Here is a 22,600-nt window from a genome sequence, read left to right on the forward strand (position 1 = left end):
ATCTGGCCTCCTTCCACTTTCTTATTAATGTTCTTTGTTCCCTTCCTAAGGAGGCCAGATTCACTGAAAAAGAGTAGAGATGTGTTATGAATTGGAATGCAGGACTTAAAATTGACGAACAGTGAGGTAAGTTATTGAAAACATGTGAAGGCCAACTCTCACAGCCTTCTCTTAAGTTCACATAAACAAATGCTTGTGAGTGAGATTAATTTTCATATTGTTAATTTACAGCAATACTGTCTTCTATATAATAAATACAGGGTTTTCATAAAGTATGGACGGATTTAATTCGCTTATAATTTACATAAAAATGCTCATATTGAAATCAAATAAAGTGCAAACGGTAGCGGAAGGATTAAATTTTTACCTGTAATCTGCACCAGCTCAGTTCATTCACCGCCACACCTCCAACTGGGCGCCATTTACGTCCACACATTCGCGTACGAATCTCCATTCACGGTCTCCTCTTCAAAAAAGAACGGTCCAATCAGATGATCATAGGACACAGCGCACCAAACGTTCACTTTAGGGCTATCTCTCTCATGTGTCTCTAATTCATTTGGGTTTTCCGTGCCCCAAACGCGACAGTTGTGTCGGTTAACCTTCCCGGAGACATGGAAGGTTGCCTCATCTGAGAACATGATGGCTGAAAGGAGAACGTCGCCATGTTCCAACTGTTTGAGCATGGCGTCATAGGAGTTGAACCGGAAAAATTTAATCCTTCCGCTACCGTTTGCACTTTATTTGATTTCATTATGAGCATTTTTATGAAAATTATAAGCAAATTAAATCCGTCCAGACTTTATGAAAACCCTGTATTATGTATAAATTTTCTTAACTTCGTATTAATCTAGCTTTCTCAATGTTTATATCATACAAACATCGCGGTAGACCTTATATATAAAAATCTATTTCCAAGTGAAATAATTTGAACAAAAGCTTTTAATAAAAATACAACTTTACACAAAGTTTAAAAAAAAAAAACTAAAAAAGTTATGAAAGAAAGGAAAAGTTCTTACCTCAAATTCTTCATTACTAAGATATTTTGTATTTGAAGGTTCTAACACAGTGATCAAGAAATTGAGTCCTTGGTTGGCCCATCTTGGTCTTAATCCGCGACCTCTTTCGCAACGTTCCTTTACGAAACGAATCCACTGTTTCGCAAAACTAATCAAACCTTCTGCTAGCTTCTCACGTGCATCTCCAGTAACCAAGCGGCTAACCTCTTTGTGATACTGCCAATATAATGCCAAACAAAACCAATGTTAATAAAATTTTTCAAAATGCAAAACAGTACGTGCGCAATTACACATAATTAAAGGAAAAGAATAGCAGATATCTTGGATTCATCTGATTTACATACGACGGCTGTCCAGAAAGTAACAGACATTTTGAAATAAAAAAGTAACAGCATGAATAAACCAAATTGTATTATATACATTTAAAAGGTACACACTTAAGCTATTTTTCCACATAGTCGGCATGCAAATTAAGCCACTTATCATACAGTGGCACAAGGTTTTCAATACTGTCGCGGTAGAAATCTGCCGTCTGCGATTTCAACTACTGGTTTATACTGGCATGCAGTTCGGCGTCAGTATCAAAGCGTTGTGTAGCGAACCATGTCTTCATCGCTGCGAAGAGTTGGTAGTCGCTCAGCGCCAAATCCAGGCTGGATGGTGGGTGATCGAACACCTCCCTTCCAAAACCATCCAAGAGCTCTCAAGCACGCTTGGTCGTGTGTGGACGTGCGTTGTCGTGAAAAAAGAACACTTTCGCGCTAAGTTTTTCCCAACGCTTGTTTTGAATCGCGCGCCTTAACTTTGTCAGTGTTTCATAATACCTCTCTGAGGTAATTGTTGTGCACTTCACAAGAGGCGGGATTGTCTATTGCAGCGCACATTGTAACACGTCACGGGGAGCATAGTAAGAGCATCACAGTCCTCACGCTACCACAACTGGATGTGTACTGAATGTGGCCACGTTCTGACATCAAGATGGCGATTGCCACGATAGCGCTGCCCACTGCCACGATAGGCTAAAACGACTGAGACTTTCTGGATAGCCCTCGTATTACAGTTAGTATTCATCGATTCTGCACTCTAGGTAAATTGAGCCATAAACATACAGACGAATTATATTGACTAAATGGAAAAAATTAACAAAAATAAGAGGATCTGAAAGTAAAATTGTAGTTTATTGTAATGTTATATTCTTTAGGTTCCGAAGATGTAAATGAATATAATACAATACTTAGTGCATAAATTAAATGAAAATTTTAATGTAATATACCATGTAAGGTCCTTAGGCTAAATAAGACGGACGACTAATGATTACGAAAATATTGGTGGAATGAGAATGTAGGGGAAGCAGACCCCGACATAAATAATAGACACAATGTTGTACACCACAAACTCGCACAGTCTGGGATCGAATCAAGGACCTTTTATATCAGAGATGAGCGCTTTACCATTGACACACTGGCATTGCCAAGAGAAATACTGACACCACAATCAAGGAATATGTGAGAAGCTCTAAGGATCAGGATTCTGCTATTTCAGGTCTCACCAAACGTCTAGGAAGTTTGGTCATAGTAAATGATTTTCCCCATTTCAGAGTTTAATAACTCACGTTTATTTATTCATAATGATTTACAACTTACATTAATTGAACGATTTTTTTTCCCTTAATGCATACATGTTGTGTTCCACATCAATATAAGTGTCTTTTGTAATTCGGCACACATCATGTCCTTGCCACAGTCTTTCCAACATCTCAAAGTCAATAGATGGAACTGCTTGTTGAATGTGTGCCCGAAATTCAGGTAAAATGTTAGGTAAGAGTGACTGATACACTTGGTTTTAACATAACTCCACTAAAAAAATCGCACAGGGTGATATTGGCGATTTGGGAGGGGGGGGGGGGGTACAAAGAAGCAGAACCTGATTCTCAGGACTAACTCGTCCTATTCATTGATTTCATAACCTTCTGTTGAATTCCCTCCTGACATCCCGGTGCCAATGTGGGGATGTCAGCCCTGCTGAAAAATAAAATTTTCTATATCTTCTTCCACCTGAGGAAAACCCCATGTCTGCAGCAAGTAAAGATAGGAAAATCCGTTTACAGTGTCCTCCTTGAAAAACATAGGGCTATAAACGTTTTAAGGGATGACCACACAAAACACGTTCACCCAGGGAGAACCACGGATCCATGCAGATTTTCCAAAGCCCAGATCCTCACATTATGTTTGTTTACTTTCCCCGGAAGATGGAAGGTAGTCTCATCATTAAATACAACTAACTCAATAAAACCATCTCTTTCCATAAGGTTTTGCATCACAAAGCAGAACTGCATTCCCTTATCCTTGTCAATGGGTTTAAGTGCCAGAAACATTTCCAATCAGTATGGGAGAAATTGCAAACGTTTTTGCAGAATCTTCCACATTGCTGTTTGCTTCAGGTTCAATTTTCTGATTACATTAACGTTTATTTTTGTGGGCTTCTGGTAAAAATCCCACGTATACGAATAACTGTTTCCTCATCAACTCCTCTTGCATATACACCCACTTTCTTTAAATTGTCTGTACCACTTCCGAATTCAATGCCCTGCCACCAAGCGAATGAAAGCCAAACTTCATTGAACACTACTTACAGACTGTTTTCGTTTCTTGCCACCTTTATTTACTGTCGCCCTATCGGCGAATTTCGCTTTTCTGATATTTTTTTCGATATATGTAACAGGATTGTTTGTAGCTAATATATACTGATTTACATTTTATTTAATGTTAGCTATGTACCAATACATATATCGGGTCTTCTAAAAATGGCGCCTGCGGAACACAGAGCATTAGTCTAAAAATTCAAAATAAAGCAAAAAATATATAGATATTTGTATACCTTTCGAGTCCTTGTCTGGAGACACAAATTGCACTATGTCGCAACGTCGCAAATAAAGAACCATAGCTATCGAATAATTATATCGACTCTTTCCAGATGGCAGCTGAAGTCGATATTGATTGACACTAGCATCCTTTATTAGTGTAGCAATCGATTCAATTGCTTATTGTATTCGTAGAGTAATGGAATGCCTCCAAGTTAATCTGCGACGTTGCCACATTGTGAAATTTTGATTCCCCATAGCGGTTGAAGAAGGCCCCTGAGAGCATATCATCATATAACATTTTCGCTTTATTTTGGCCTGTAGAATAGTGCTCTGTGGTCCCATCTGAGTCATTTTCAGAACACCCGATATAACTTTAACGTATTCGTAAATACTCGAAGTTGGAGGACCGAGGATGAGAGCAGAAGCGGCTGTCGAAATGACCTCGGTGGAAAAAACATACTGGCACTCTACGACTAGTCACATCATTTAGTTACGGAAAATATGCCAGACGATTTTTATATATACAAAGCTAATCCTTTTCCATTCAAACAACTTCCAGATAGCGACACCTGTCAAACGTGTTCCCCAGAAAAACAAACCTGTGTACCAGTTCTCAGCTGCTGTGTAGCAGAGTGAGAAATATGCTAATGAGCAAAATGCCGCCGAGAAAAGTAGCTTTTGAAAAGAGTACGTCATGGTTCTTTCCCATGCAAACCTGAGCATTTCCCGTATAGCACAATAGTCTACGAAGTGCTATAGTTTTAACGTTTTGCACAACAGCATTCCTGTATAACTTACATCACCAACGAAATTGCATGAAAAGAGAGCGTCAGTGAAATTCACAAGACCTGTGATAAAGGAGATCCGGGATCTGGGGCCCTATGAGAATCCATTACCACAGCGTGTTGTGGGGAAACGATTACAAATGGTCTAATCAACGGAAAACAAATCAAAATCACAGCTGCATTCCCAGTTTACACAGACGAAATACCAGCACTGTATAGCGATGAACACATTAGAACAGAGCTTCAAATCACACGGCAAAAACACCGACGCACGGCAGCCGCAACTAATATCTATATTATTTCGTCCATGCATAATCCCATTAAGAGCCTAGATGCTAGTCCCATGTATGTGTGCTATCGGATTTCTCAAACGGCACCTTTCACACCTCGAGTTCGTACGTACTCTGGAAAGCCTGCAAGTAGAATAGGACAATATACCCTGGTATTGCTGCAATGAAAGTCAGCGTAGAGGAAACTACGATGCCATGCACACCAATGGCCGTAACATCGAACATGATCGATGGTGGCGGGATTGACTGACTACCTTACGGAAGCAAAAATTTTAATTTGTTCAGACAGAAAAGGACATTGCAGAATCATTGTGTTCTACGTTGACTTATGGTCAAATAAAGAATTGTAATTTTCCTTTAAATTTTCGAACGAAGAAACTCTGGATGAGCAAATGAATCAAGGATAAAGCATGGTAAGAAAACGTATATAAAAATAAATGTGCAACATATTAGCCCATGCTTGATTACTTCTTGATCTAGAAGCCATATTACTTGGAACTGAAAATATAACTCTTCATTCATACATTGCACTTTAGTTCACACCAAAAGTGACGTAACTAGATCCAGCCATTATAACTCCTTTCATTGTTTTAGTCACCAGTGGAGCTTTTACTTTATAAGTATCTAGTAAAGAACAAAGTACTCACTTCAAAGCCAAATTTGTAACACTGATGAAGGATCTCCCGACAGCGAGACTGTAAAGCACCTCGATCGACTTCATCCAACTCAGTCATTTCACGGACGTCGCACTTCTCTTCCACCTTTTGAATAGTAGTCGTTATATGGTTGCGTAGTTCCAACGCTTCTTTCTACAAAGAGTAACAATGCTGTATTAAAAAATACTAAGTATTTAGTTTAATGTCTCGTGTTCTCTCCTTAGTTTGATGAAAACTACTGAGGATCGAACACGGACTAACACAAGGTAGCCTATACTTCTCGGTACTCCGAAAGAAAATAATAACTTACACAACACTATATATATATATACACAGGCTGGTAGGTAACTCCACCGAAAAAGTTTGGGAGGCGATTCCTTATATGAAACGAAAGAAAAAAGTTCTAATAAACATGGGCCGAAAAACTTCTCCTTTTAGAGTTAAGATCCATTGAAAATTCGAAAAATCACTTTTCAAAACTCCCTAACTTAGAAACTATAGGACCTATCCCAAGCGCTTTAAGGAATTACACAGCAACTAGTATGTGCTCTATCTAAATATCCATGTTTTGCCATCCTCCGTTATCGGTGAAAGGAAGTGTAAAGCAAGTTGAAGTGTGGGGATACTCCTTTAAGTGGTGCGTTCGTTTCGCTGGTACCGGTAAATTCTGAAACATGGATATTTAGATAGAGCGTATACCAGTTTCTGTGTAATTCCTTAAACCGTTTGGGATAGGCCCTATAGTTTCTAACCAGGGCGTTTTCAAACGTGATATTTCGAATTTTCGGTAGTTCATAACTCTGAAAGGAGATGTTTTTCGACCTATGTTTATTAGAACACTTTTCTTTCATTTCATATAAGGAACTGCCAAAGATTTTCGGTGGAGAGACCTATCACCCTATATATATATATATATATATATATATATATATATACAGTTCACTGTAATAGAAAGTTTAATGAAACCCAAACTAAACCCTGTTCGGCCTAAGCTCTAAACTGCGATAAACAAAGCTACGTAAAACTAAATCTCGCTGATTTGCTGTTGGCCTTCCGATGCTTATACTCCTCCGCAAAATAGTTCATATGATTTGGTTGTTACTTTTACTGAGAAGCTCCATATAAAACTGCTACATGATTATAAATGACAAAAATATAATACAGATTATCTAATAATACTGCAATCAATTGTGGTTAATGAAACTATAGAAATAAACACTAAGCATGCGCAGTAGTTATGGCGCCAATTCAACTGTGGAGGCGTGTTCTACTTTTAAGTCTGAAAGGTGTCTCACATGAATCCCGGTTCAGCGAGTGTTGTGGTGAAACATCAACAAGGTAAACCTTTACTCACTGAGCAACAATTGTTTATCAGCGAAATTCAAATATACATATATATATATATATATATATATATATATATATATATATATATTTAATCTTTCAAGTCTTTTTCTTTCTTTTCTGCTGCTGCTGTATCTGGACAACACGAGACAGTATTGTGAAAATGCACATGTATAATTTGCTCCTCCCTGTGGGGAGTGGGAGTGATACATCACTAGCCAATCGTGTTTGTGACAGGCGGAAGGATACAAATATTTTGTTTATCGGAGTTTAGAGCTTACGCTGAACAGGGAATAGTATTAATGTATTAGTACCTATATATACTAATAAAAACCTTGTTTATGATCATATCACAACGGAACGGCTGAACCGAGTGACATGAATTTTTTTAATACAGTTAATACTTACTTCGAACTGCTACGTGTTTTATGATGTCACTTTGATTAAAATATGTACAGTAAAAGGGAAACAAAAGTTCAAAATATATGCCAAAAGCAGAATATCTCAGACCAGAACTATGAATTTATTGATTATTACATTTAAATATGATCACTTTTTCATTGCAGCAGATCGAAATATTTCCCACTGTTTCTAACGTAGACTTTCAAATTTGACAATGCCAGCGAGGAAACCAACAAACTTAAGAAGGAAAATTATGCATGCTATGGCTAAAGACAAAACAGCACAGGAAGAAAGAGTAACAGCAATCACGAGAAAAGAAACTACAAAGGAGTTATGACAACGCAATGCAGTTTCACAATTATGAGGCGCGTCCGGAAAGTAGGTAGCGTTTTGAAAATAAAAATACTACAACAGGTTTGTTCAAAACAAATTTATTTTTACATGAAAGAGCACACCTTTAATTATCTTTCGACATATTTTCAACCAATGTTCAAACACCTGTCAAAGCGAGTAACCAACTTGTCCAAACCTTCCTCAAGGAAACATCCCGCCAGTGTCCAGCAAGTACCCAAGGGTGAAACTAGGTGAAACTATCAGTGCGGAACGATAATGTGAGACTCTGAGACAACTTCAGCGTGCAATTCAAAACAAACAAGAGTGGAATGCTCAGTAAAGGAGTTGTGTTACTCCATGACAATGCTTGTCCCCATACTACTAGTGCTGCCCAAACGTTAATCCGACAGTTCGGTTGGGAGCAGTTTGATCATCCGCCGTACAGGCCCAACTTAGCGCTGTCTGACTACTACTTGTTTCTGCACCTGGAGCGCGAGCTCGGCGGTAAGCGTTTTGAAAGTGACGACGACGCAAAAAAAAAAAAAAAAAAAAAAAAAAAAAAAAAAAAAAAAAAACTGGTGCTGTGCAGTTATGGTTATCTTCACTGGGGAGATGTTTCTTTGAAGACGATTTCGAAAAGTGGTCACCCGCTATGACAAGTCTTTGAACATTGGTGGAAGTTATGTCGAAAATAGTTTAAGATATGCTCTTTCATGTACAAATAGATTTGGCTTGAACAAACCTTTTATTATTTTTTTAAAAGGTACTTACTTCCCAGACGCGCCTCGTACATCTTGACTGGAAATTTGTTTTCAACATTTGGGTCAGGTTGGGTTTTCACCATTCCATTTCAATTAAAATAAGATTCTAAGGGGTGGGAAGTGGAGGAGGAGATTCATATACACTTTTAAAATATTTCCCATAAAACTATTTCCCCCTGCGAAGAACGAGCGTTCAGCTAATATATCATAAAAAGCAAGCAACAATTTACCGAACCCATATTATTTTCAGAAATATTTATTGACAAACAGAATTAATAGTTCAACACTGTTGCAACATATCCCTTTCTACTTACCAAGATATCGTTCCTGAAATTAAAATATTTTTATATACCTATGTCGAAAAGTTCAACTCATGCACACAAACCTATTATACGAATGCTGAGAATCTATAATAAATTAGATGATAGTATAGACCTATTTTTAAATGGAAACGTTAAATTTGTTAAACTTCTGTATGAAATACTGAATAATGACAATGTATGATTTATCATTGTTTGTGAGCCTACTAATATATGCGTATATTATTTTTCCCATGGCTTTGCTATTTATTCTTTCCTCTGCATGTTTTACTTTTTCTTCCTTGCTTCCTTTAATTATGTTATGTTATGGGTGTATGTCTTTCACATAAAGAAATAAATGAATACGTAATTAGGATTTTCTAATAAATTCAATTGTTTGTTTGTTTGTTTGTTTGTTTCAGTTAGTTAGTTAGTTAGTTAGTTAGTTAGTTAGTTAGTTAGTTAGTTAGTTAGTTAGTTAGTTAGTTAGTTAGTTAGTTAGTTAGTTAGTTAGTTAGTTAGTTAGTTAGTTAGTTAGTTAGTTAGTTAGTTAGTTAGTTAGTTAGTTAGTTAGTTAGTTAGTTAGTTAGTTAGTTAGTTAGTTAGTTAGTTAGTTAGTTAGTTAGTTAGTTAGTTAGTTAGTTAGTTAGTTAGTTAGTTAGTTAGTTAGTTAGTTAGTTAGTTAGTTAGTTAGTTAGTTAGTTAGTTAGTTAGTTAGTTAGTTAGTTAGTTAGTTAGTTAGTTAGTTAGTTAGTTAGTTAGTTAGTTAGTTAGTTAGTTAGTTAGTTAGTTAGTTAGTTAGTTAGTTAGTTAGTTAGTTAGTTAGTTAGTTAGTTAGTTAGTTAGTTAGTTAGTTAGTTAGTTAGTTAGTTAGTTAGTTAGTTAGTTAGTTAGTTAGTTAGTTAGTTAGTTAGTTAGTTAGTTAGTTAGTTAGTTAGTTAGTTAGTTAGTTAGTTAGTTAGTTAGTTAGTTAGTTAGTTAGTTAGTTAGTTAGTTAGTTAGTTAGTTAGTTAGTTAGTTAGTTAGTTAGTTAGTTAGTTAGTTAGTTAGTTAGTTAGTTAGTTAGTTAGTTAGTTAGTTAGTTAGTTAGTTAGTTAGTTAAAGTAGTAGTAGTAGTAGTAGTGGTGGTGGTGGTGGTGGTAGCATAACATAAAAAAGACTTTAGAAATAAGTAATTAAAATAACAAAACAAAATTCCGACTACGGTAAAAAAAAAAAAAGTTCATACCTTTATGTTCTAAACTGAAAAATAAGAAAAAACAAATTTTCTATTTTGTAAGAAAAGGCTAAAAGAAGCCTATATTTCTAAAATTAGATATTAACATAACCTCAACGTTGTTAGTACACCTCACATCATGTAGATCTGAAGGCCTCCGCCTACACGCCTATTTTAATACCTAATTTCAGAAATATAGGTTTCGTTTAGCATTTCCTTTTTATTTACAAAATACAAAATTTGTTTTTTCTCACTTTTGTATTCGAACAAAGAGGGATAACTATTTCCACCATAGTTTTTTAGTTTTTTATTTATAACATTTCAGTATATCATGTGAACTATGAAATACGTAATTAAAGAACAGTTATTTAACAAATTAATGATCGCCTCATCCAGTGTAATACCAGACGTTTTTCAGCTTAAACATAATGATAGCTGACGTCCGCAATACTAACCTTTTGTGACTTTGAGTTCTTTGAGTTTTACGTTCCACGGTTATGCCGGTTAGGCTAAAGGAAACGGGAGAACCCCGAGAAAACCCACGCACACGGTGTTTGTCCACCACAAAGTTCACTTGGCGTGAGCTGGGATTGAACCCGGGACCCCTTGCACCAGAGGTGAACGCTCTACCACTGAGCCACCGCGACCCCTTAACTTTTTGTGACGTCACCTATTCTATGTTTCCTGGACAGTCACCACAATTCCAACGCTACTTCACTTATGGAAAATTGGTCCAGGCGTTTGAGCTCCACAGTGGAACTAATGGACATACCCTCAACGGGCATGCTAAAAACAATACCCTTCTTTTGGTTTCGCCGTAGTCAAGTAAAAAAAAATAAAAATGTCACCTTTTCTTAATGATATTTCAAATTACTATAATGTATAAATGTATGAATTATGTTTAACAAATGTGTCTAATATATGTACTGCTTCAATTAACCATGATGAATCCCATGTACTATTGGAAAATTATTTCCAAGTTTGTACAGAAAGGAGGATAAATAAATGAAATGAAATACAAAAGATATGCATAATGTTCCCACCAACTTGACACTAAAATAAATCAAATAAATAATAATAATAATAAAAAAAAATAGTTAACGTACTAAAACGTTGTACCTTTAATTCTTCCAAAGATTCTGCGATGATATAATTTGAAGGACAGTTCTCTTGAACTAATGTAATAATTTCCCCCATTTCTTTCTGGAAGTTTCGACGATGAGCTGCTAGTTGTGCAGGGTCGCATACTACTAATAGTAAACCTTGAACCTGTAATTATAATACAAAGTATGTAAGTACATAATATGCAAAAATAAATGTTATATGTGCAGGGATAAGTGATAGTTATAACCTTTCACAAAAGACCTGATCACTTCTAATAATTTAACTTCAAGAACTAAACATAGTATATTCCCACTAGGCATGTAACCAAACAGATGCTGAAAATACATTTGGAACAACGAGGACTATTTTCATAGTTTAAATTGCAATCGTCAATCATTTTGTGAACATTACCAGTATAGTACAGATGTACTAATCTCTAAGCTACGTAAAGAGGCAAACTCATAATTACCTGAGTGGATGGTTCGTAACAAAAATAGCAATTGTAAATACCTGAATGCTTAAAATAACATTGCACACACTTATACGTTCTGCTAAAGGCACTAAGGAGGATCATCCGAAACGTACATTTATGATGAATGGGCTCCGGTTTATAACAAGGATTAAGAATTTCTAAATATTTTCGGCTAAGATATATTACAGAGAGAGAATTTTCGTGATTGGTGTGGCAACACTGCAAGTTCCTGGAAGGCTTATAATTTAAATTAAATTGAAAAGCGTCAGATGCTATAGGTGTCAGATAAAATTTGGTTGCAAAGAAAAACTTTTCCTTTTCTTTGAATTCTTTTTTTTTTTCTTTTCTTTCTTTATATACCTCCCTCATTTGAAACTTATCTTAAATCTTGAGTATGATTTTCTTTTTTTCTGTGATCGTTTGATTTAGAATAAGTGGTACCACGAACTATTGGGCAGCTTAAAAGGGTGTGGCAGGAAAACACACAACACACCGTTATACAGGAAGTGGAGTGTTATACAAAAGTGACTCAACAGAGTGCGAATTTATGTATATTGTAATCCATATTTTTTACACGTTATCCATACAGATGTTAATAGATTGATTCTATTAACAGACTCGACAAAGATAATAGTTCAAACTACGTATCGCAGAAAACACAATTCAAAAATTCTCTTTCGTTCAAGAATTATGCTATGATCCTAGTAACACAGCTTCAAATAATTACCGTGATTCTAATGACATAGCTTCAAATTACTAGCCTGATTCTAATACCGTAGCTTCTAATCGCTCATAACTCGTGTACTGCACGGCGACCTTTTTCATGGAATAAAAGGAGCAAGTATTTCAATGCGTTGAACTGTAACAACTGCTGTACCTTTAAATATCTCAATGTCGAAATAACATAATGCATTAACTTGATCAATGAATCAACGAAACATTTATTTGTATGTTATTATTTTCTAATGATTAACGGTCAATCTTTAACATATCTAAACACTAAGATGATTTAGTCTGAAAAGTAACACTTACATTATAATTCCAAATTATTTTGTATAAAATTTATGTTAACAATATGTTCAGGTGCGTGAACTTGGCCCCCACTTGACACACTAATGATAAAATTAGTGTCATTCGTTAGTGCATCGTTAGTGCTTCTTAGTGCACCAACCCCTAACGTTAGTGCTTCATTAGTGTAGGAGCTACAAGTAAAAAACCTTTGGGGGGCCAAGTTCACGCTGCCCCCCACTTCAAGCACTAACGCAATAACTAATGTCATTCGTTACTACATCGTTCGTTAGTGCTTCCTAGTGCACCAACCCCTGACGTTAGTGCTTCATTAGTGTAGGCTCTAGAGCCAAAACAATGGTACACGCTGCCCCCCACGTTTGAATTTGGTGGTAATTTAACGCAATGAAAAATTCTCCATGCATTTCTTATGGAAGTTTCGTGACTTATAATTGGCTATATCTACACTAATAGTGAAGCACTAACGAATCTATTAGTATTTTCTAGAAGCACTAACGATACACTAACGAATGGCACTAATCTTTTCGTTAGTGCTCAAAGTGGGGAGCCAAGTTCACGCTAGGCCCAAAGGGTTTTTTACTTGTAGTTCCTACACTAATGAAGCACTAATGTTAGTGTTGGTGCACTAAGAAGCACTAGCGATGCACTAACGATTGCACTAAAAGAGACCATTAGTGCTTTTGAATTTGTCGGTAATTTAACGCAATGAAAAATTCCCCATGCATTTCTTATGGGAGTTTCGTGACATATAATTAGCCACAACCACACTAATATTAAAGCACTAACGAAACTATAAGTGTTTTCTAGAAGCACTAACGAATGGTACTAATTTTATCGTTAGTGTTTGAAGTGAAGGCAGCGTGAACTTGGCTCCTCCAAATGTTTTTTTTACTTATAGCACCTACATTAATGAAGCACTAACGTTCGCGGTTGGTGCAATAGGAAGCACTAACGATGCACTACAAGAGGTCAATAGTGCTTTTGAATTTGGCGGTAATTTGACGCAATGAAAAATTCCCCATGCATTTCTTATGGGAGTTTCGTGACTTATAATTGGCTATATCTACACTAATAGTGAAGCACCATTAGTATTTTCTGGAAGCACTAACGATGCACTAACGAACGACACTATTTCTTTCCTTATTGCTTGAAGCGAGGGGGGCCAGCGTGTACCATTGTTTTGGCTCTAGAGCCTACACTAATGAAGCACTAACGTCAGGGGTTGGTGCACTAGGAAGCACTAACGAATGGCACTAGTTATTTCGTTAGTGCTTGAAGTTGGGGGTAGCGTGAACTTGGCCCCCAAAGATTTTTTACTTGTAGCTCCTACACTAATGAAGCACTAACGTTGGTGCACTAAGAAGCACTAACGATTGACACTAATTTTATCGTTAGTGCGTCAAGTGGGCGGGGGGGGGAGCAAGTTCACGCACCTCAATATGTTCCTTCACTACATCTGCTAATACTGCAAAGCAAAAGTAATAAATAATATAGTGAAACAGACACATTTTTAGAACTACGTTACCATTTTCTTCGCATAAGACTTTCTCAGTCTGAGGTTGGTAAGAGAAATATAAGCTATAAATTCTATGATAAATACCTCTTCTTACTTGTTAATTGATTAGATCGCGTTATATATCACTATCGCCTACCTAATGTCAATCTCAACAAACCCTATTCCGTTCCTAGCATGTAGCAATACATTCTGGACGAGTACAGCATAGACCTATTTCTATTCACCAAAGTTGATTTAAAACTGGGACACTAGGAATGATATAATTTCTGTAATTGCAAAAATCCTCTCTATAAAAAAACAAATTATTTTCTAGATAGAAAATTTCCATTTCATGAATTAAAATAGGAGTACTTACTTCGACGTTGGACAGCGTGATTGTAGTCTCTGCCGTTGGTTGAATACTAATCGTCTCTCCATCCCAAAAGCCAGGAATATTCACGCAGTTCTCACAACGAGTTAACAACAAATACCCACTTTCAATATCAGGAGGACCAGAATCACAGCTCATATTTAGAAGCTTCCGTACATGATCAGAGTAATTTTTTATATTGCCTGCAACAAGGAAAAAAATTTTAATAAAAATGTACAGGGAGGGAAAATATAAACATATCTAATTTGAAATGTTATATTTGGAAATGGGAGGAATCAACACATTTTTCTTAAACTACATTCCCTATAGATGTGAATTCAGTGAAAATTGAAAAATTTAAAAAGTGCGAGTCTCCGCCGCAGTCGAATTTACATATGTTTCTTCTAGATCGTTAACCACTACGCAAATCACATGTATTTCCTGAACACCCACATATCCTTCACCCTTGAGGTCCATTCTCATACTTGCTTAACAAATTGAGGGTTTGCCTTATTTTGTTTTGGGAAGTTGACAAGAAAACTGGTAGTAAGGATAATGAGTTCAACTCGAAAATGACTCGAGCTTCTAAGAAGCAATAATGTTTCTACACTGCTATGTGTACAGCTACGTCCATCTGTCGATAAGTATCAAAGGAAAAAACGGTAAGAGGTAACAAGAAGCGATTTCCCAAGAACAGGTTTACTTCTTCCTTTAATCTTCTATTCAAATCGGAAGTAGTAGAAATCAACCACCTTCGGTCTTAATGTCGATCACCATAGAGCAACAAAGGGGAACAGAAAGCAAGAAGCGGTCAGCGTCCCAAGACAAATAGACAAATCTTATCTTCATTCTTACCTCCCGACCCAAACCTGAAGTGATAGAAATCCCTACCACTTCTGGTTTCAATATTGATATCCATAAAGCAGGTAATGGCGTTTTATATGGAGACATTTGATCTTTTATTATCAGTCTATCCAAACCGGAAGTGGTGGAAGTAAACGATTTCGGATTTCAACACTGATCGTCAGAATGAAAACAGTAATACATAGTGAGAAGCAGTCTTTTTATATGGGTTCTGTACGGCAGAATAGGTCCCTTTTTGGATTTTATTCTTCTATTGCAGCGTTTCCCAATCGGTGTGCCATGAATGGGCCGCTGGTGTGCCGCGAGGAAATCGAAACAAAATTATTAATTCTATAGCAACCAAATTGCAAGACATAGGGAAAAATGTATATTTGTATTTCACATGAACCTCTACTATCAATCTGCAATTTTAAGTTTCATACCATGTTACTTTTTTGTACATTTTTAATGTTGAGAAAAGTATTTGTTATCATTATTATGACAATTACTGCTTCTTTACTGTTGCAAACTATTTCGTAACTTGAAATTTTAAAATATCATTCAATCCTTTCGACAAAGCAAACATGCATACAAATTACCTACATTTGTGTTTTAAAAGTAAAAGAGATTTGTTTGTTCGTTCGTTATTTAGTGATTTTCCTTTTTAGTGAAATGTTGGATACAGTTTTTGAAAAAGAAAGCGTATTTTTGAAAACCTGAGTCCAATATTTCATTGCATATATGAGGATTTTAAGACAAATTGCATTCAAATTATGCCAAATATTGTACATTAACAAATACAATGAGGGGTCCCACATGAGCTTTGGGGGGGCCGGGCCCCCTCGGCCCTCCCCAGGATCGGCGCCCTTGCCAAAAACACACACGCTAATCATACACACGGGACCTCCAAAGTTTAATTTAGTGGATTTCAAACTAAATTTAGAAAACTAAAGAAAAAACTTTTTTTAACAAGTATTTTTTTTTTTTAAATTTTTATTGCATAACGTAAACGTCCCCTAGTAAAATGAAATGAAATTTCTAGTTTTGTGTCTCACAGTTATTCCCTTTAGGCCAAAGGATACAGATGACTAATGAAGGTGAGTGGCTGTAAAAAAATTCGTGGATTATGAATGTGCGAGGATATGGAAGAAATTCAAAAGAAAACTCACGCACACAGACTAACTTGGCACGGAATCGAACCACGAACCCCTCGCACTAAAAGTGAACGCTATACCACTGAGATACCATGTCTCCTTGATCTTCTCTTGTAATCCATATCACTCACTGTCACTGATAAACTGCCTATCCAAATAACCAAATATTATAATTTTACGTATTACTAGCTGAACCTGCACTCTCTGCACGAGTGCATCATTCACACATGAGCATGAATCTTCTTATCATTCCTCACAACATCTATACATGTCCCTTTACGGACACAAGTGAAAGTCATCTTGATAAAAATCGGCAAGGGGTACCAAAAAGGGTAGACTTTTTCAATTTCTCGCGCCGTTTGCAAGATTTGAGCCTACTTCGTGTTGGAGTCTCTAATTCAGGTATGATCAGTGTTTTCTTTCTTCTTGCATGCAGTATGTAATAAGCAAATACATTACATAAACAATTAATTATAATGTCAATGATAAATGGTGTTCATAGGGCAAAACTCTCCAAACAAGAAAGATTCATCTTAGATTGGAGAAATGGTTATCCTTCGTTTTTCATTATAATTTGGCCATTAAACAAATTCCTGAGAGGTATGCAACCCCCGTATACAATTATGTGGTGTTGGAATGTATAATGCGTAGGATATGACGCTTTAGTTTTTTTCTAATTTCAACACTTCCAATGTACCCGTAAAAATGCAATACAGAAATAATGGTCATTTATATATATATATATATATATATATATATAAATTTTCAATTAGAACTGGACAATCTACATAAAATTTGCAATCGATCAGTGAAAACGTCATCTTTCTAGAGCCTGTAGTTTCCGAGATCTCATTGTCGAAAGGATTAGCCACAAACATATAAACGTCCACAAACGTATAGTTTAAAAGAACTCCAAAGATGGCAGCACAATTCATTTGCATTGATTTTGTAAAAGGCTTATTAAAATACAAAGGCTTTGAACAATAATTTAAAAAGGATAAACTTTATGAAAAACGGATCTATTTACATAATTTATTTAAAGTACACATACTTTAAAATATTTTGTCTTTATTAAAGGTGTAATCACAAATAACTATAAATCAAAGGTTTCAAATCCAAAGTTATAGGTTGGAGTTCAGGCGCTTTTGTTGCTATTGTAGCATTTTAATAGATAGATAATTTATAGTATTTAAAATACAATACTTGGCAGAGCTGTATCAAAAGATATAGATAATTCACTTCTCATTATTGTTTACTTTTCGAAAGATTATGTGAATATTAATACATATAATAGGAGGAAAACGGCTGATGATTGTAGTTTCATTCACCCTTAATAACTAAGACAACAAATATTTGACTTTAAAAGTAATATGTACTATATAGGTAACATATAGTCACTTAAAGACAATAATAGACTAATTTTTAATTTAATTGCTGAAGAGATTAGCATTTACTTCATTGATTGCGTCTGTAAGTTTTTCTGTACAGTTTCAACCACTTATTATGTAGTTTGTTCATCAGGTTAAGCCGGCGTTTCCCAACCTTTTTCAACTTGCGGCACACTTCAGGTGTAACTTGAATTCTCGCGGCACACTCATATAGATTTTTGATTACTGATCTCCTCACAGAGAAGAAAGCCCGATCACTGATTTCCCCCCGTGGTAAATCATTATGCTTATTTTTTTTATTCTAATTTAAAAATAGAAAACGACTGCAATGAGATATGGGACCAAGGCTTTTTAAAATACACTTTTTCTTGAAAACTCTATCCAACCTTTCACTAAGAAGGAAGATCACTAAATAACGAATGAACAAACAAATCTCTTTTACTTTTAAAACACAAATGTAGGTAATTTGTATGAATGTTTGCTTTGTCGAAAGGACTGAATGTATTTTAAAATTTCAAGTTACGAAATAGTCTGCAACAATAAAGAAGCAATAATGATCATAACAATGATAACAAATACTATTTTCAACATAAAAAATGTACAGAAAAGTAACAATGTGAAACTCGAAATTGTAGATTTATAGTAGAGGTTTATGTTAATGTTAAATACAAATATACATTTTTCCCTATGTCTTGCAATTTGATTGCTATAGAATTAATAATTTTGTTTCGATTTCCTCGCGGCACATTAGCGGCCCATTCGCGGCACACCGTTTGGGAAACACTGGGTTAAGCAAATAACATGAAGCTTGTATCACTTATTAAACACATTTTGCACTTTTGATGATTGATTGATTTTTGAGTTTTACGTCCGTTCAGCAGCGAGGCTATATGAGACGTGGACCTACTGATTAACATGGAATCCGAACCACATGAGCTCCCGCCGGGAATTTTGCACTTTTGATGCAAAGGTTATAAAATTGAAAAAGATTTCTTGATAAATTGGTTTTTATGTACACTCATGTCCGAAATTATTGTCGCATGTCTATAAATATGTTGTTGTAGGAATATAATTTGGTAACGAATTCGCCAGGTATTTCTTATAATGTTAGTATGTGTATAGTCGGCAAAGACATGTATGTGGCAAATTACATATCAAAAGAGCAGTAAATAAGAACAATAAAACGAAAATAAAATTTTCTTGTCTATTTAGCAGCATTTTGTTTTACTCATTCTAATTTTCGTATTTATATTTTTTTTCCTATGAAACTTACCACAAATATACAGTTTCCGATTGTACACATAATATCAATATTAAAAGTACCCTGCAAAATCATTATCGAATTATATTCTTACAAGAAGACAGTTATACAAAATAGATATGCGACAATCATTTTAGACATGAGTGTACATTTTTTTCAGGCGACTTCTTTTATACAAAAAGTGTAGATTTAACGATTCTTCCGCATTCACTAAAAATGTGAGAGCCTTTCTTAAGCATTTAACATTAAATATTTGTGCAAAATTAAACTATTAGTGATTTAAGGCATTATTCAGATTGTAATAAACTAAAACTTAAATTTGTTGACACTAAATGTCAATAATTGAGTATGTTCTATATGTAGAGACGAAACTTTCTCGTTAATGCGATAGTGCGAAACGTTAAAAAAAAGTATATGTTTCACGAAACATCAAACTGTTCGTTTCAGAGCTAGAAATTAGGTTTATATTATCGCGAATTTTTGAGAAATTCGGCATTACTTGCGATAAATGCGAATGAAAATGAAAAAGTGGATGTGTTGTTAATTATTGCTAATAATAACTAAAACAGCGTATTTCCAATATTATTTAACTTTAAAAACGTTGCATTTACGAAAAAGTTTTCCGAGTTATTTGATCCAGAAACTGTTATCACTTCATAAAGATGTAGACATCAACAAAACTGAACTGTTGTTTAAATCCTTGACTGTTTTGTGGTGAAAATGTTCATGATCTGTTGGTTGCTTACCGTGAATTTAAAAGGTTCTTGACGTTCTCAACACGGAGGATAAGGAAGTTGACATTGTATCATTGTTAAACAGTTTAAAAGTTAACCACAGGTCTTTTGTTGTCAGCTCGCTACGTTCAATATGGTTGCCAGTCTCGAGTGTTGATGCCGAGAGATTCTTTTCCAAGTATAATATGAATGTACAGGAGAACAAACTTAAAAGAAAAACTGGTAATGTCTTGCTACATGTTATTCTTTAACTAAGGGTGAGGTTAGAGGAAGTGTTTTTGTGTTAATTTCTATATTTCAGTGAATACCTTAGCTAGAATGTGCACCTAATCAAGGTATACCCTCATTTTTGTATTAGATACGCTTTAGTATCAAAAATATACTATTTACAAGTTCCATATATAATAAAAAAAAAAAAACTTTTGATTCATTTTTAAAAAAATAAATGCGACATAAATGCGAAAACTGTGATAATTAATGCTACAAAATATCAAAATTGTTGCGAAAAAGTTTCGTCTCTACGTATATGTTACAGAAATCTTCTGCTGTACATACCAGGAATAAAAATCAAGTGGCTACAGCTGTGAGGTGCAATAACACGTACATGTCCCGTCTCTTTCAACTTCTTAAGGAAAGCATATGGAGGAACATTGAGAGCATACGAAGCTGCAATCTCCAAATCCTTCCTCAACGTCTTGGAAAACGCTATCGCCTTCAGAGCCCTTTCCCTCGCTTCGTTGAAGATGGACTGGATTTCTCGACACGCTGACAGCATTACCTGCCTGGAACAAAACAAAATAATCTCATGTTGACTTTTATCCATTCAAGTATACAACAATAAACAAGTAATTATACTTTTAAAGACACACAATGCACCGGATAAAGTTTACAACTATTTAGATATATCGTTGTAAATGGTGTTTATCTTCAATATAAGCAATATTTCGAAACTACTCTCTCTCCAAGTTAAGAAATAAGGGCAGGAACCTATGAAGTAATTAGTAAGAAGATAATTTATTACTTTTAATCCGAATACGATTTAAAACATTAGCAATAAATTTCTCCAGCTTCTTTCTCGTCGTTGGTGACAATAGAAGACAGCCATCTGTGCGCAATAATCTGGACATAACTCAATATGTCTTATCAAGTATATTTACATGTAAAATATTAATAGAAGTCTGTACTATCTTTAAATTACCTACCGCTCTGCTACAATTATCTCTAAATATCTAACGAGATTCAAAGTGTAGATCGCTCTGCTACAATTATATTTCACAATGCCATAATAACTTCATATATCAATTCACTGATAGATTGAAGTTCATTCAACTCTCCTCCACAACAATCTATTTTAGAAGTTCTTCCCCACGTTCCTTCGCATACTCTTTGATTTCGTCACACCATTCTGTATGAGGATGTTTCCTAGCTTCCTTCTTGTGTCTGGGTATCAAGTCAAGGCTTAGTTTTCTCCACCGATCACCATTTCTTCTTGCAATATTCCGACCCACTGTCACTTCAATGTCCTTATTTTCACTACAATATCCGTCACTCCAGTAGTTTTTCTAGTTTATGTGATTCTTTTCCTATCTTTGCGGATGATTTCTTACAGTATGCGGTACTATTCATTATTCTGTGGTAAGAAATTCATTTTGTATACATACATATACAGAAGGTCGTTACAGCTTTTTGTAACGAATTTGATACAGAGATAGCAGTACGCGTGAACAAACTAGATAAGTATTGTGGGTACTTCGAAAGTGCCATGTTGAATTGTAAGGAGGACGACTGTTGTTCACGTGTGGTCATATCGCTCCGAAAATTACAACCTTTTGGGAGGACTACATCTGCGAACTTCCTGGCATTGGTTATAGCTTTGACTATTGGTTAAATAGTGTATGACTTAAGGTTTCTATCTATCAAAGAAAGTGATCAACGTTGTGTTGAATCGCAACAAAAGGGGCAATACTGCTGTTGCTGCACCCTCCAATATTGAATACCGCAAATATCAGGGACATGAGCGTCCTCCCAATGTGGTGCAAAAGTGTTTTCCTTATGCGATGTAAGAACCCACCTTCAACAACAGCAAGGGCAGAACAACGTTCCCCCGCGATCGTAAATTGCATAATTGAACATACTGTACCTCACGTATCATGGAGAAGAACACGAACAGTTGAAAGCTACACGAACGCCATCTTGAACGGAATAAGTTGAATTATCTTGCGATTCTCGAATGTGTGCGGAAAATTTCCCTACTGGCTTTACGGTTGTTATTGGTTACTGCTTTAATAACAAGAGTGGAAAAAGGCTAAAAATCAATGCATGTTATTATTAGGTGAATATTCCATTCCAACATGGCAGCGATACATGTCGCGTTGTCATTCACCAGGATATAACATCTAGTCAATAACGGTGAAATCAACAGTGACGTACATGGAGAGGTGCAACTTCTTTTACTCTTCCTGATGCATCCCCCTGATGATGGATTTCTGTGGGTTCCCATTGTTAAAATGGGCGTTTGGACGTCGACAGCCAAGCACTTTCGTCGGTCTTTGAAAATTTGTGAACTAAAATGGAACAGACTTGATCGAATTGTGCTTCAACGCAGTCTTCTTTAGTGGAAATTGAGATGCAGAGCAACAGCTAATAGATACGGCTTGCGCACTGAGAACAACCGCTGGTAGCGTCGCAGTATTTCTTAAATTCGTTTGGGTTCCAAATTCGTTACCATTAACCTGAAACAACCTTCTGTAGAATGTATTACTTTCCAGTAAATAGTGAAAAT

At 35.6% G+C, this 22,600-nt stretch overlaps 1 protein-coding gene across 1 annotated transcript in view; it reads right to left on the reverse strand.

Annotated features, from left to right (window-relative positions):
- The window catches only part of Mekk1 (mitogen-activated protein kinase kinase kinase 4), a 146,393-nt gene that overhangs the window by 77,836 nt on the left and 45,957 nt on the right, over positions 1-22,600 (reverse strand). The window contains exons 12-16 of the mRNA XM_081732686.1: positions 20,374-20,600; positions 14,445-14,641; positions 11,088-11,237; positions 5,605-5,766; positions 1,020-1,235 (exon numbers count right to left, since the gene is read on the reverse strand). Coding sequence (XP_081588812.1) covers positions 1,020-1,235; positions 5,605-5,766; positions 11,088-11,237; positions 14,445-14,641; positions 20,374-20,600 — 952 coding nt within the window. The remainder of the gene's footprint in view (positions 1-1,019; positions 1,236-5,604; positions 5,767-11,087; positions 11,238-14,444; positions 14,642-20,373; positions 20,601-22,600) is intronic.

The sequence above is a fragment of the Thermobia domestica genome, chromosome 1 (assembly GCF_964235325.1).
Source record: "Thermobia domestica chromosome 1, izTheDome1.hap1.1, whole genome shotgun sequence".
NCBI classification, from domain to species: Eukaryota; Metazoa; Arthropoda; class Insecta; order Zygentoma; family Lepismatidae; genus Thermobia; species Thermobia domestica.